The 10,158-nt window shown below is 59.5% G+C and overlaps 1 protein-coding gene across 1 annotated transcript; it reads right to left on the reverse strand.

Moving 5' to 3' along the window:
• Window positions 1-374: 374 nt before the first annotated feature.
• Window positions 375-7,857, reverse strand: LOC121157796 (puratrophin-1-like). Its single transcript, XM_040982174.1, has 20 exons — window positions 7,410-7,857; window positions 7,154-7,249; window positions 6,955-7,078; window positions 6,778-6,871; window positions 6,596-6,670; window positions 6,398-6,514; window positions 6,140-6,238; window positions 5,895-6,043; window positions 5,610-5,748; window positions 5,408-5,524; window positions 3,859-4,041; window positions 3,155-3,660; window positions 2,834-3,080; window positions 2,256-2,345; window positions 1,954-2,175; window positions 1,692-1,862; window positions 1,421-1,598; window positions 922-1,038; window positions 593-829; window positions 375-511 (listed from the first exon to the last, which is right to left on the reverse strand). Exons 1-20 carry the CDS (start codon window positions 7,855-7,857, stop codon window positions 375-377), a joined length of 3,546 nt encoding a protein of 1,181 aa, XP_040838108.1.
• Between the last annotated feature and the right edge of the window lie 2,301 nt (window positions 7,858-10,158).

Genomic DNA, 10,158 nt, shown 5'->3' on the forward strand with positions numbered 1-10,158 from the left:
GACACAGGGCAGTCACCTAGGAACAGGATACTCATCCGGCCCAGCTGCCAGGGTACCCTGGAGAGGCCCTGTGACAGTCAATGGCCAGAGACATCAGAAAGAGTGATCAACAGTACTGCCTGAATGGGTAGGAGGCGTCACAGCTGCCAGTCACAGTGGATCCGGGGGGGCATCCATGGAGGTACAGACTGCTGGATCCATTGCTCATCTTCGAGCCCAGGCTCACACCTGTGGTGCCAGGCCAGCTGTGAATGTGTTTCCCTGGCTGTGGGCCCAAGGGAGTCTTGGGGGAATGGCTGTAGTCTACCCACCCCCAGTTTCATTCCAAGGAGACAGTCATAGACCCCCACAGTGCTGGTGAGGGGATGGTAGGGTTAGGGCAAAGTGGCACTCACACAGGATAAGTCCTCAAGACCCCTGCCCAGGGTCTGCCCTGACACACAGCTGCTATCGGAGCCACTGGAGTCACTGGCTGATGGGCACTGTGAGGAGACCTCCGAGTCCTCAGGAGCTGAGGAAAAGACTAGGTGAGCTGTTGGGGAGGATCCAGCCCCTACACCATGCCCCTGCCTTTGGCCAAGCCCAGACATACTCAGGGAGGGCTGGCTGCCCAGCTCCGCTTCAGCTTCCAGCAGTGCTTCCTCTGGGAAGTTTGGGGGATACAGGGGCCAGTGGGGGCTCTGAAGAGCTGGGTCTCTATACAGGTGCAGGTTGAGGGGCCCCAGGACAGAACAGGAGGCAGGATCTCCGGGTAGGGTGCTCGAGGCCCCCATATAGGGGCTGTCGTCATCAAACGGGGCTACAGCAATGGAGGCACGAGAGCGAACTTCTGTAGGAGAGAGAGGGTCACTGGGCCTGCAGTCCCAAGGAGAGACACCCATGGCCTCCCACAGCCAATCATTCCCGCCCCCTGCCTGCTACCTCGGCACTTGAGGACATAGTTGATGCTGCGGTTGCTGATGGCTTCCTCACTGGGGGCGATATCCCGCAAGGCCTTGTTCCCCACACCCATGGACAGCATCTCAGCCATGCGCACCTCTGGATGAGAGAAGGCATCAGTGGGGCCCCTCTGAACAGCAGCATGTCCCTCAGGCCCATCTAACTCCTACTCCCTTAAGTTCACCCTGTCCACCCAAACCCAGCAGACAAGCCACTTGGGCTTCGCTGGTGCTGGCCTCTCTCCTCGTAGTCAGGAGGAGGTAGAACTTCCTTTTAGAGATAGGACCTCTGATGCTCAAAGAGGTTAACCCTGCATCCAAAGTCAGAGAAAGTGACAGCCCATGACCGTGTGGCACTCTTGCTCCGGCACTGGCTATTGTTCCTGGGCCTCCTCCTAACTCCCTGTGTGTCTCCAGGAACTGGGGCCTTCCGTGTGAGCTGTGCAGACAAGGGGTATGAAGAGTACAGGGTATGGACCCACCCTTATTGTGGACGGCCTGTCTCCAGAGCAGGCGTGAGATGTCAGCTGTCCAGGCCTTCTTGGTGGCCAGGTCGGAGGCCTGAAGCACAAAGGTGTCCCTGGCCTTGCGCCGGCGGAACCAGATCTCAAAGCGCAGGTTGTGATTGCCACAGCACTCAGTGAGGCCAAGGTCAGCCATCTATGTAGCCAAGGGAGAGGTACATGGTGAAGCGCATGGAGAATAAGGGGACAGCCAGGGCAAGGGGCAGGAGCCAGGACCCGGCATGAGTACCTTGAAGGAGCGCTTGTACGTAAATGTGTCAACACCTGCAGGCCCCCGGCGAGGCTTGCTGAACAGCAGCAGCTCCTCAAAGAGGAAGACACGACGCAGGGACTTGTGGCGCCCAGCACGCACCATGAACTCATCCTGACGCACTAGCTGCCCCTGCTCTTTGAGGTTAACCTGCAAAGTTGGGGCCTGATGGGTGCCCTGCCCCTTCAGCCTCTTCTCCCACCTGCATGGCACCCACCCACCACAAGCTGGAATGGCTCACGTCGCAGCCCTGGATGGCATCCATGGCCAGCAGGTCGTTGCCATGACGCAGCTGGAAGTGTATAAGGCTCTGAGCTGCTCGCAGGGCACTGAGCTCCTGCAGAGGTCCCCCACAGGCCCGTGCCAGCTCCTGCAGCAGCAGCGCGTACTTGGTCATGCGCTGGATGGGCTTCAGTAGATAGGAGGCCAAGTCCAGGTGGTCCCCCAGTGCTTGCTGCTTGTCCTGGGGAAGGGGTGGGAAACCACTGGGTGGCTTCAGGTATTCCCCTGCCCCAACCCTCCTGCCATTTCAAGCTCACCTACCTTGAAGAAGGCATGGCCATAGCTGGTCATCAGGGCGTCTGAGCGAGGTTTATTCTTGCTGTAGAGTGCATACATCCCAAACTGCACCCTCTGTGAGGACACACAGCTCAGCCCAGGTGTAGGGGGTTAGACGCTCCCAAAGGCTGTCCCCTGGGCCAGACATCTCTCTGCTTTAAAGGGCCAAAGAAAGTGCTAACCACAAATGGCTCCCAGAACACCTCCTCCCCACATCCAAACTGCTCTGCTTGGAAGGAGGTGTGATCTGGCCCCTGGGGCAGACTCCCGCCCCTTAGACAGAGCCTTGCATTCAGCTGCTGCTCCCATAGCCCCAAGAACCTTCCTCTGGTTTCACGCAGCTCAGAGCCCCCTTCACTTGTTCACTGTACTCGGTCAGGCTCACCATGGATAGAGCCCTCCCTGCCCTTGCCCCTGCCCCTGCCCCAGTGCAGACACAGGTTGCTCTGCTCCACCTGCTTGCTCTCTCTAGCTAGCGGACACCTCTGCTCCGCCAGGAGCCCACAGCATCTCCTGTTGCTTTTCCTCCTGACTCTGAGCTCTCTGGAGCAGGCAGGGCTTACGTGGCGCAGGAAGGCGTAGGCCACGCGGGGTGGGTGCCGTGTGCATGCTTCTAGCTCGCGCAGGAAGAAATGGCAGTGGAAGTCCCGAAGCTTCTCCAAGTTGCCAAAGAGGTGGGCACGCTGACCACGCAGGCCCTGGGGCACATCAGGGCGGTCCAACTCCGGGAAGTAGTTCTCCATGGTGTAGTCAAGAGCCCGGACATACTCCTGCTCCGTGGCCACCATCTCTGCCAGCACCATCTGTAGCCTGCCAGACAGGTGGAATCAGGACCCAGGACACTGACTTGCCACTACCCTCCCTGCCCTGCCCACTGGCTGTACCTGTTAGGGTTCCTGGGGTGGTCACAGCCAGGGCCTGGTAGAGGCAATGTGGATGACTTGGGCTGGCCACCTCCTTCAGCCTCTGTCCTCCGGCAGGCAGGGACAATGGCCACACGGGGGCAGTAGTGGCCAGGCTCACTGAACCGTTTCCCCAAATTCTGGTCAAAGCTGTAGGCTTTCCTCAGGGGAGGGACGGCAGGTACAGTGGAGAGCCGGCTGGCACCCAAGCTAGCTGTGCTGTCCATGGGTGCTGACTTCAGCGCAGCCTCTAGCTTCTGGTCCAGGCCCAGCCATGTGTCCTGGCAGCGTGTCCAGGCCCCACGGCACTCCTGGCGAATGCCCTCTGAACCCAGCCCTGTGGCCAGGGCCCACATCTTTCGGAAGTGGGCAGGAGGCAAGTCAGGGTGCTTGGTCCAGTGCTGTTGCAGCCGCTGTAACACGACCCCTGGGTGCTCCTGCTCCAGCTCAGCCAGCACCTGCTGTCCCTCCTCAGCCCACGTCGAGGCCTGCAGGGCCAAGGCCAGACAGACATTAGAAGCTGAGCCCAAGGTCGCTGAGCCTTCTGCTATTCTGCCCACCACTGCCCATCCCCAGGTCATATCCAAGGGACTGGATTGTGGGGTGAGACTAAAGACACAAAGAAGAGCTGAACAGCACCCATGTAGCCTTGCTGACCATACAGTGGAACAGGGCTGTGCACTCACCTGCTTGAGGAACTGAAACAGCCTCTCGGCATCTGCCAGCCGCTGGCGCCGCTGGGCCAGAGCCTGTGAGAATTCACTCAGCTGGGCCCGCAGGGCCAGAAAGCGTGCCCCTAGAGGACCCAGGTTGCCCGCCTCACAGCCAGCCAGCAGCTGCAAGAACTTCTCCCCTTGCCTGACCTGCTCCTGGAGAGACAGAGTGGGCTCAGCTACCCCCACACTGTAACCCAGCCCTGAACACACATGCAGCTCACTGACACCTGCCCATCAGCCGTCAGGACTCTTGTGGTGGTGCCTTCTCTCCACCCACTCCCCCTGGCTCTTGAGTGCATCTCAATAGCACTCCGCCTTACCCCAGGGCTCCCCGCCTCCTCCCGACTCCCCCTCTCCTTTGGCAGCCCTTCCTCCAGCTCCCCTTCTCCCCTGGGGCCATTTAACACTGGGATTCCTGAAAATCATGTGCTTCTCTCCTGTGTGACTACCCTGTGTCACCCACACACCTACAGCCACTGAATGACTAGCCAGACCCCTCCTGATCTTTAGGACACCCAAAAGCACACCCATAACTGGACTCACAAATACCCATACCCCTGAGAGGTCTCAGTTGTCAGTCCTCAGGGAACAGCACCCACTCATTCTGACAACACCCCCCATCAACTCTTTCTGAATTTTTAATTTTCTTTTTCAAAAGGCAGAGGGAGGTATGGGCATCCCGTCCACTGGTTCACTCCCTAAATGTCTGCAGCAGTCAAGGGCCCAAGGCAGAAATCCAATCCAGACCTCCTGTGTGGCTGGCAGGACTCGGGTTCCTGGAGCCATCACCTGGGCGCTGGCTCCGAGAATCTGAATCACCAGAGCTCTGGAGTAAGAGCTGAAGCCAGGTCGTCAAACCCAGATAACTCCAACATAGGATGTCACTGGCTTATCAGGATCTTCCCTGCGAAATTAACTGCCTGCCCCCCTCCCCTCTGTCTCCCTTGCCACAGAGGAAGGCACAGCCAGCTCTCTGTGTCCCATGGTTCTGTATGCAGGTGTTCATCAGCCTGAGGGTAAGATGCTACACTGCAGCTCTGATTACACTCCAGGGCCTAGGGACTTGGCCCGCCCATTCTTCCAGCCTCCACTCCTCACCTTATCCCACTCTCACTCCTCTGCTCTGCAGTTCAACTTCACTGGCTTTGCGGCTCCTAACCCTGCCACAGGATCTGTGAGCCTGCTGTTTCCCCAGGCTGGGATGTTGAAACCCCATCTCCAACCCTCTTCAGCCTGACTGACACCAACTTGTCCTTCAGCTCTCAGTTCAAATGTAACTCAAAAAACAAGAATCACCACCACCTTGGCTGACAGGCCTTCAATCCTGCCCTGCTTCTTGCCAGGACTCCTACCTTGGTCTGCAAATACATTCATAACTGTGACCCTTTGATTAGAACTCAAAATCCTCAGCTTTCCAAGAAGCACAAGGTTTCCATCTGTTTTCACTCACTCCTGACTTCCTAGTGCCTGGCCCAAGGGACCCCCAACACCTGCAGCATAAACAAGCAACCAAACTTACTTGAGCCACTTGGTCCAGCTCCTGAAAAGGGCCTTGGGCCTGCAGCAGCATGTCCAGTGAGGGCTCCCTGGGCTCCTCCAGGGCTGGCCAGCCCACTTGCTGTAGCCATACTTCAATCTGGTGGGACACAAGCAGGAAAAGTTGAAGAGAGCTTTGGTAGGGGCGTCAGGGGATCAGGCCTGAGAAAGGAAACAGGGCCTACCTGGTGCAGCCTGCCCTCCTGGGCCTCCAATGTCTGTATCAACTCCAGGGTCTGTATTCGCTGGTTGCTCTGAAGGGTCAGCTGGTGCAGCAGTCTGTCCACACAGCCATAGAGCTCCTCAGCCTTGTCCATAGCTGGCCTGGTGCACAGTGGTACATGGTCTTCCTCTGTGCCCTACCAGTCCTCTTGCTCCACTCCACACGCCACCCTGTCCTGAGACCCTGAATCCTGACCGAATCTGGCCAGCAGCTCAAGTCCTTGGCATGGGAAATGGTGGCTGCCTACCTGTAGTCTGGGCTCAGGGTCACGCCTGGGCCCTCGTGCTTCAGCCATGCCAGCTCCACAGCCCCCTGGCATTGCAGCCAGGCCAGCTGTGGTGAGTCTAGCACCTGCTGCATCAAGACCCTCATTTGCTGCAGCAGGCCATCAGCTTCCTAGGATGCAGGACAACAGATAGTTGGGTGGACAAGGCAGAGAAAGGGCAAAACAGGGAGCATTCTGGAAGAAAGGTGCTGACAGGGGACACTCACCCCAGACTCCACAGGCTGGGGCACAGCCTTCACGCTCTCGATGGCTCTCTGCAGTGTGGCACATACCCCCTGGCAGCTCTGCACTAGGGCTTCCAGGCGCTGTGGGCAGAAGCAGATATGACCAGAGCAGTGCATGTGTTGCTGGCAGTCCTCCCGGGTCCCTGCCAGCCACATGCTCACTGGAGCCAGCCCAGAACACGCTCCGATAGAAGTCACTGCATCCCTTCCCTTCCCCTCACCCTGCCCCGGTGCACTGACCATCCGGAAATCCACCCAGGCCTGGTGGGAATACGGCAGGCACCCTCCCATTGCAATGGGAAGCCCTGCAGAGGGGAAGTGCGTCAGCAGGCTCTGGCGGGAGGGCACCTGCACCAGCTGTGGAGAAGGCAGCAAGATGACCGGGACCTGTGTGGTGGGGTATTCCACCTCCATCCCCCCAGCACATTCGGTCAGTACCCGCAGCTCTGATGGCGCCTCCTCTGGCATCTTTCCTACTAGCAGTACACGATACACGGACCCTGGGATTGTATCCTGAAAGCAATTGCAATCATCAGCTCAGCCCTGCACCCATGCAACTCCACACACGTGGAACGGGGCAGGGGTAGGGTGAAGGGCTGGGGCCACAGTCCCACACTTACCTGTAGCTGGCTGAGTCCCCAGAAGAGGGAAGAACTTGGGGAACACATCCGAGCATCGATTAGCACCGTCAGACCCAAGGCCTGCACATGGGGTCTAAAAGGGATAGGGATTTGATTCTCAGATCCTGACAGCTCCAAAGTGGGGCTCAGTCCCTCAACCACCAACACCCCTTAAACCTAGGGATGCTCTGCAAGTAGAGCAGGAGGCGGGTGAGTTCGTGGCTGCTGCACTGGGGGTGACTCCAGGTGGGGGTGTGGGCACTGAGAAGCAGCACAGCTCGGCCTTCTACATCCCGGGTCCCTGTGGGGATTAGGAAGTCAACTTTTGCCCAGCTGGGGTACCTCACTCCCACCCCCTCCAGGCCCGCCTGACTACCTGGCAAGGCTGCCATGCCACTGGCCAACAGCTCCTGGGTCAGGTCTTGGGCCAGGAGGCCATCAGGAAGCTTAGCAGGACCGGAGTCACTGGAATCTTCGAAAAGGAAATGACTGCGTCATTACTTCCCCACCTGCCCAAAGACCCCCTTCTCGGACCCTCTTCGGCTGAGTAGGGACAGACAGCACCTCCAGGGTCTCCACACCCCCCCTCCAGAGCATCCCCACTCCCTTTCCTTGGGCCCCACCTCCCTTACCTGCCTCCAGCAGCTTTGGTGAGGTCTCTACCGAAGGGTCGCCAAGGTCCACAGAAGCACCGTCCAATACCCCAGGGCCCAGGCCAGCTGGCACTACCCTGACCTGGCCTGAGTTCCCTGTCCAGCCACTCTCGGGGCTGGCACCCTCACCCTGTGCCAGGCTGAGCATGGATGACATGGGGAGTAACAGGCTCTCCACGCCCGAGGGAGCCGGCTCTTCTGAGTGGCCTGAAGCAGACACTGTTTGTTCTGGGGGTAACTGAAGCCCTGAGTCCAGGGCCGCCTCCACCATGGTTCTTGGAGGAATGGGGTCTGGAACCTGCATCTGGAGAGCAGGTGGTTCCTCCTCCTCCCAGGCTTCCCCAAAACTGCACACAGCAAACCTCCAGTCAGTGGCATGACCCTGGGCATCTGGGGACTCACTTCCATCCTGCACCGACCCCTCCATCACCCCGCTAAGGTGGGTCGGCTCAGGGCAGCCGGTGGGGCAGGGCTGAAGCTCTGTGTGGAGGCCTCAGCTCACCCAGAAGCCGGGATGCCGGATGAGGGTCGAGTACGAGGCCGTAGAAGGTGGTTAGACGTCAGGCCAGACCACCGGTCGCCCCGAGACGCGGACCTGGGAAGGAAAAAGCACGTCACGCCTTTCCCTTCCTGCCCACGCCTGCGTCGCGCTCCCGTGAGCCTCTGTGGGTGGGTGCCGCCCACCGACGCACGGTCGCATCGTGGACGCACGCGGGAGGCGCAGGCTGCAGCTGCCCTCTGCCTCGGTCGGCACAGCCTGGCCTTGGCTCCTTGGTGGCTCCGGAGCATGCCTTCCCTCTCCCGCAGGCTGTACTCACCACCCTCCTTCCCGGGGCCGTGCCACAGGAAACCGAGAGGCTCCAGTGGCAGCACTACTGAACGAACCCTCAAGTGAACCGACGGCAGCCTCGACGGCGTCCTCGGGCGCCGCCTCCCGGCCGCAGGGCAGTTAAGGCCAAGATGCAGAGGACGACGCCCCGCCCCCTACGGGCGGGAGTAAGGAGCTGCAGGGCACCTCACAGCTGCCCACCGAGGCGAACGGACCTCCCGGGCGGCCCGATGGATGGGTAAGGAAGCCGCCCCGCTACTCTCCTCCTCTCGCGGGTCACGCGGCTCGCTCCACCCTGCCCTGCCCCCCGGAATCCCTCAGTGGCTTGGCGCGCCCTACCCTCGGTGTCTCGGCCTTTCTGGGGTGCACAGCCACCAGGCCGTGCCCTCTTCCAGCTTACAGCCCGGAGGGGGACCCCTGAGATCCCTAGGGTGAGTGTACTCTGCCGTATATGGGAAGGAGGGGTTGGGAACAAGGAGCTGACCCCAAGGAGAAAAAGTGCATATGAGGGAGGGACTCCCTAAACCCGACCAGCCTCAAGCAACTGGAAACCCAAGGGGAATCTTCGCGCAGGGTGAGAGTGAGGGGTCCTCCAGCGCAACCCCATCTTCCTCCAGGTTTCCTGGCTCAGGCACTCACTGAATGAGGCTGGTCTCCGGGCTGCATGGTGGAAGCTGACCCAGGCCTGTCAGGACCAGCAGGCCAGCCCCTCCACCCACTTGCAGCCATGGCACCTCTTTCTGCTTTCCCTGCAAAGTCCCATGAGGAAGCTGCTGCTGAGGTTGGGGTCCGGGAGCGGGATGCACCAGCCCAAGCCTGGCTCCTGTACTTACCTGCTGCCGGGTTCCAGATGATTTTGTCTTTGGGACTCACCTGCCCAAAAAAAACAAAAAGTTATTTTCATCTCAGCTTGCCATAAGGACTAGGGAGACCCCACATGTGAACCCCCTGCTCACTGCCAGTGCTGGTGGTATTCCTACCTTGCCCCCTCAATCAGGACATCCTGCAATGATGGAAGGGAGCCCCTGGGAGAGCAGTGACAGACTTCCCAACTCTGGTGTCTGGAGGCCCTCTGGGACACGTGGTTCGGGTCTGACATTGGCTCCTAGACTTGTGGGGAGATTATGAGAAGGTGGGATGTGTAAACAGCATCCTTGGGCAGCAGGGAGGAGAGGAAAAAGTGGATGGGCTAGCTTCCCCATACCCTAAGATGGAGGAGTGGCTCCCATGAACCTGAGCATGACGAACGGGCCCACCCAGGCTAGCACCCAAAGTCTAAACTCCCTGCTACTGAGGAGCCTTCTTCATGCACAAGCCTGGCTTTGAAGGAGTGACTTTGGTGTTGTCCTGCTGCATGTCCAAGCCCCAGCCAGACCTTCCATCCTACCCTCCTCTAGCTTCAGCGAGCACTGGGCCCAGCCTTGGCTTGGTCCCCAGCTCTGTCCCAGGGCCGCCCCCACTGAGTCACCACCTCCTGCCCTCTCCCCTCCCATCTGCTGTTCACCCCATCCTTTAGCCAGCCTTCCTCCCCCACCCCCTCAGACACCCTAAGAGCTGGGGCAGACCTACTGGCAGACACACATACCCATCTCAGTGCCAGAGGCAAAGAAGAGGCCTCAGCTGCAGACCATAGCTTACCCTGGCACCTGTGGGCACAGCAGGCAGGTTCCCAGGGGGCTACCCAGACACACCAAGACAGAGGCAGGGTTTGGCCTGGGGCCCTCTGCTCCACATAGAATGTGCATCGTAAGCTTCATGGAAACAGATTATATGTTGTCCACTTCTGTCCTTCCAGCACACAGCACATGGCCTGCCACAAACCCTGATGAGGGAAGCCTGAGGCGCATCACCGCACCCCTGCCTTCCCAGGGCTCCCCATCTGTGAGTTCATAGAAGCCA

Source organism: Ochotona curzoniae, unplaced genomic scaffold (assembly GCF_017591425.1).
Source record: "Ochotona curzoniae isolate NIBS_2020 unplaced genomic scaffold, NIBS_Ocur_1.0 contig_3622, whole genome shotgun sequence".
Lineage (NCBI taxonomy): Eukaryota > Metazoa > Chordata > Mammalia > Lagomorpha > Ochotonidae > Ochotona > Ochotona curzoniae.

Excerpts from the sequence above, each read along its gene's own strand:
- LOC121157796 (XM_040982174.1), bottom strand. The coding sequence starts at position 7,857 with ATGGAGGGGTCGGTGCAGGATGGAAGTGAGTCCCCAGATGCCCAGGGT. Across the intron at positions 7,079-7,153 it reads TGGCATGGCAGCCTTGCCAG|GGACCCGGGATGTAGAAGGC; the intron begins GTAGTCAGGCGG and ends TAATCCCCACAG. Across the intron at positions 4,042-5,407 it reads AGCTGGACCAAGTGGCTCAA|GAGCAGGTCAGGCAAGGGGA; the intron begins GTAAGTTTGGTT and ends CTGTCTCTCCAG.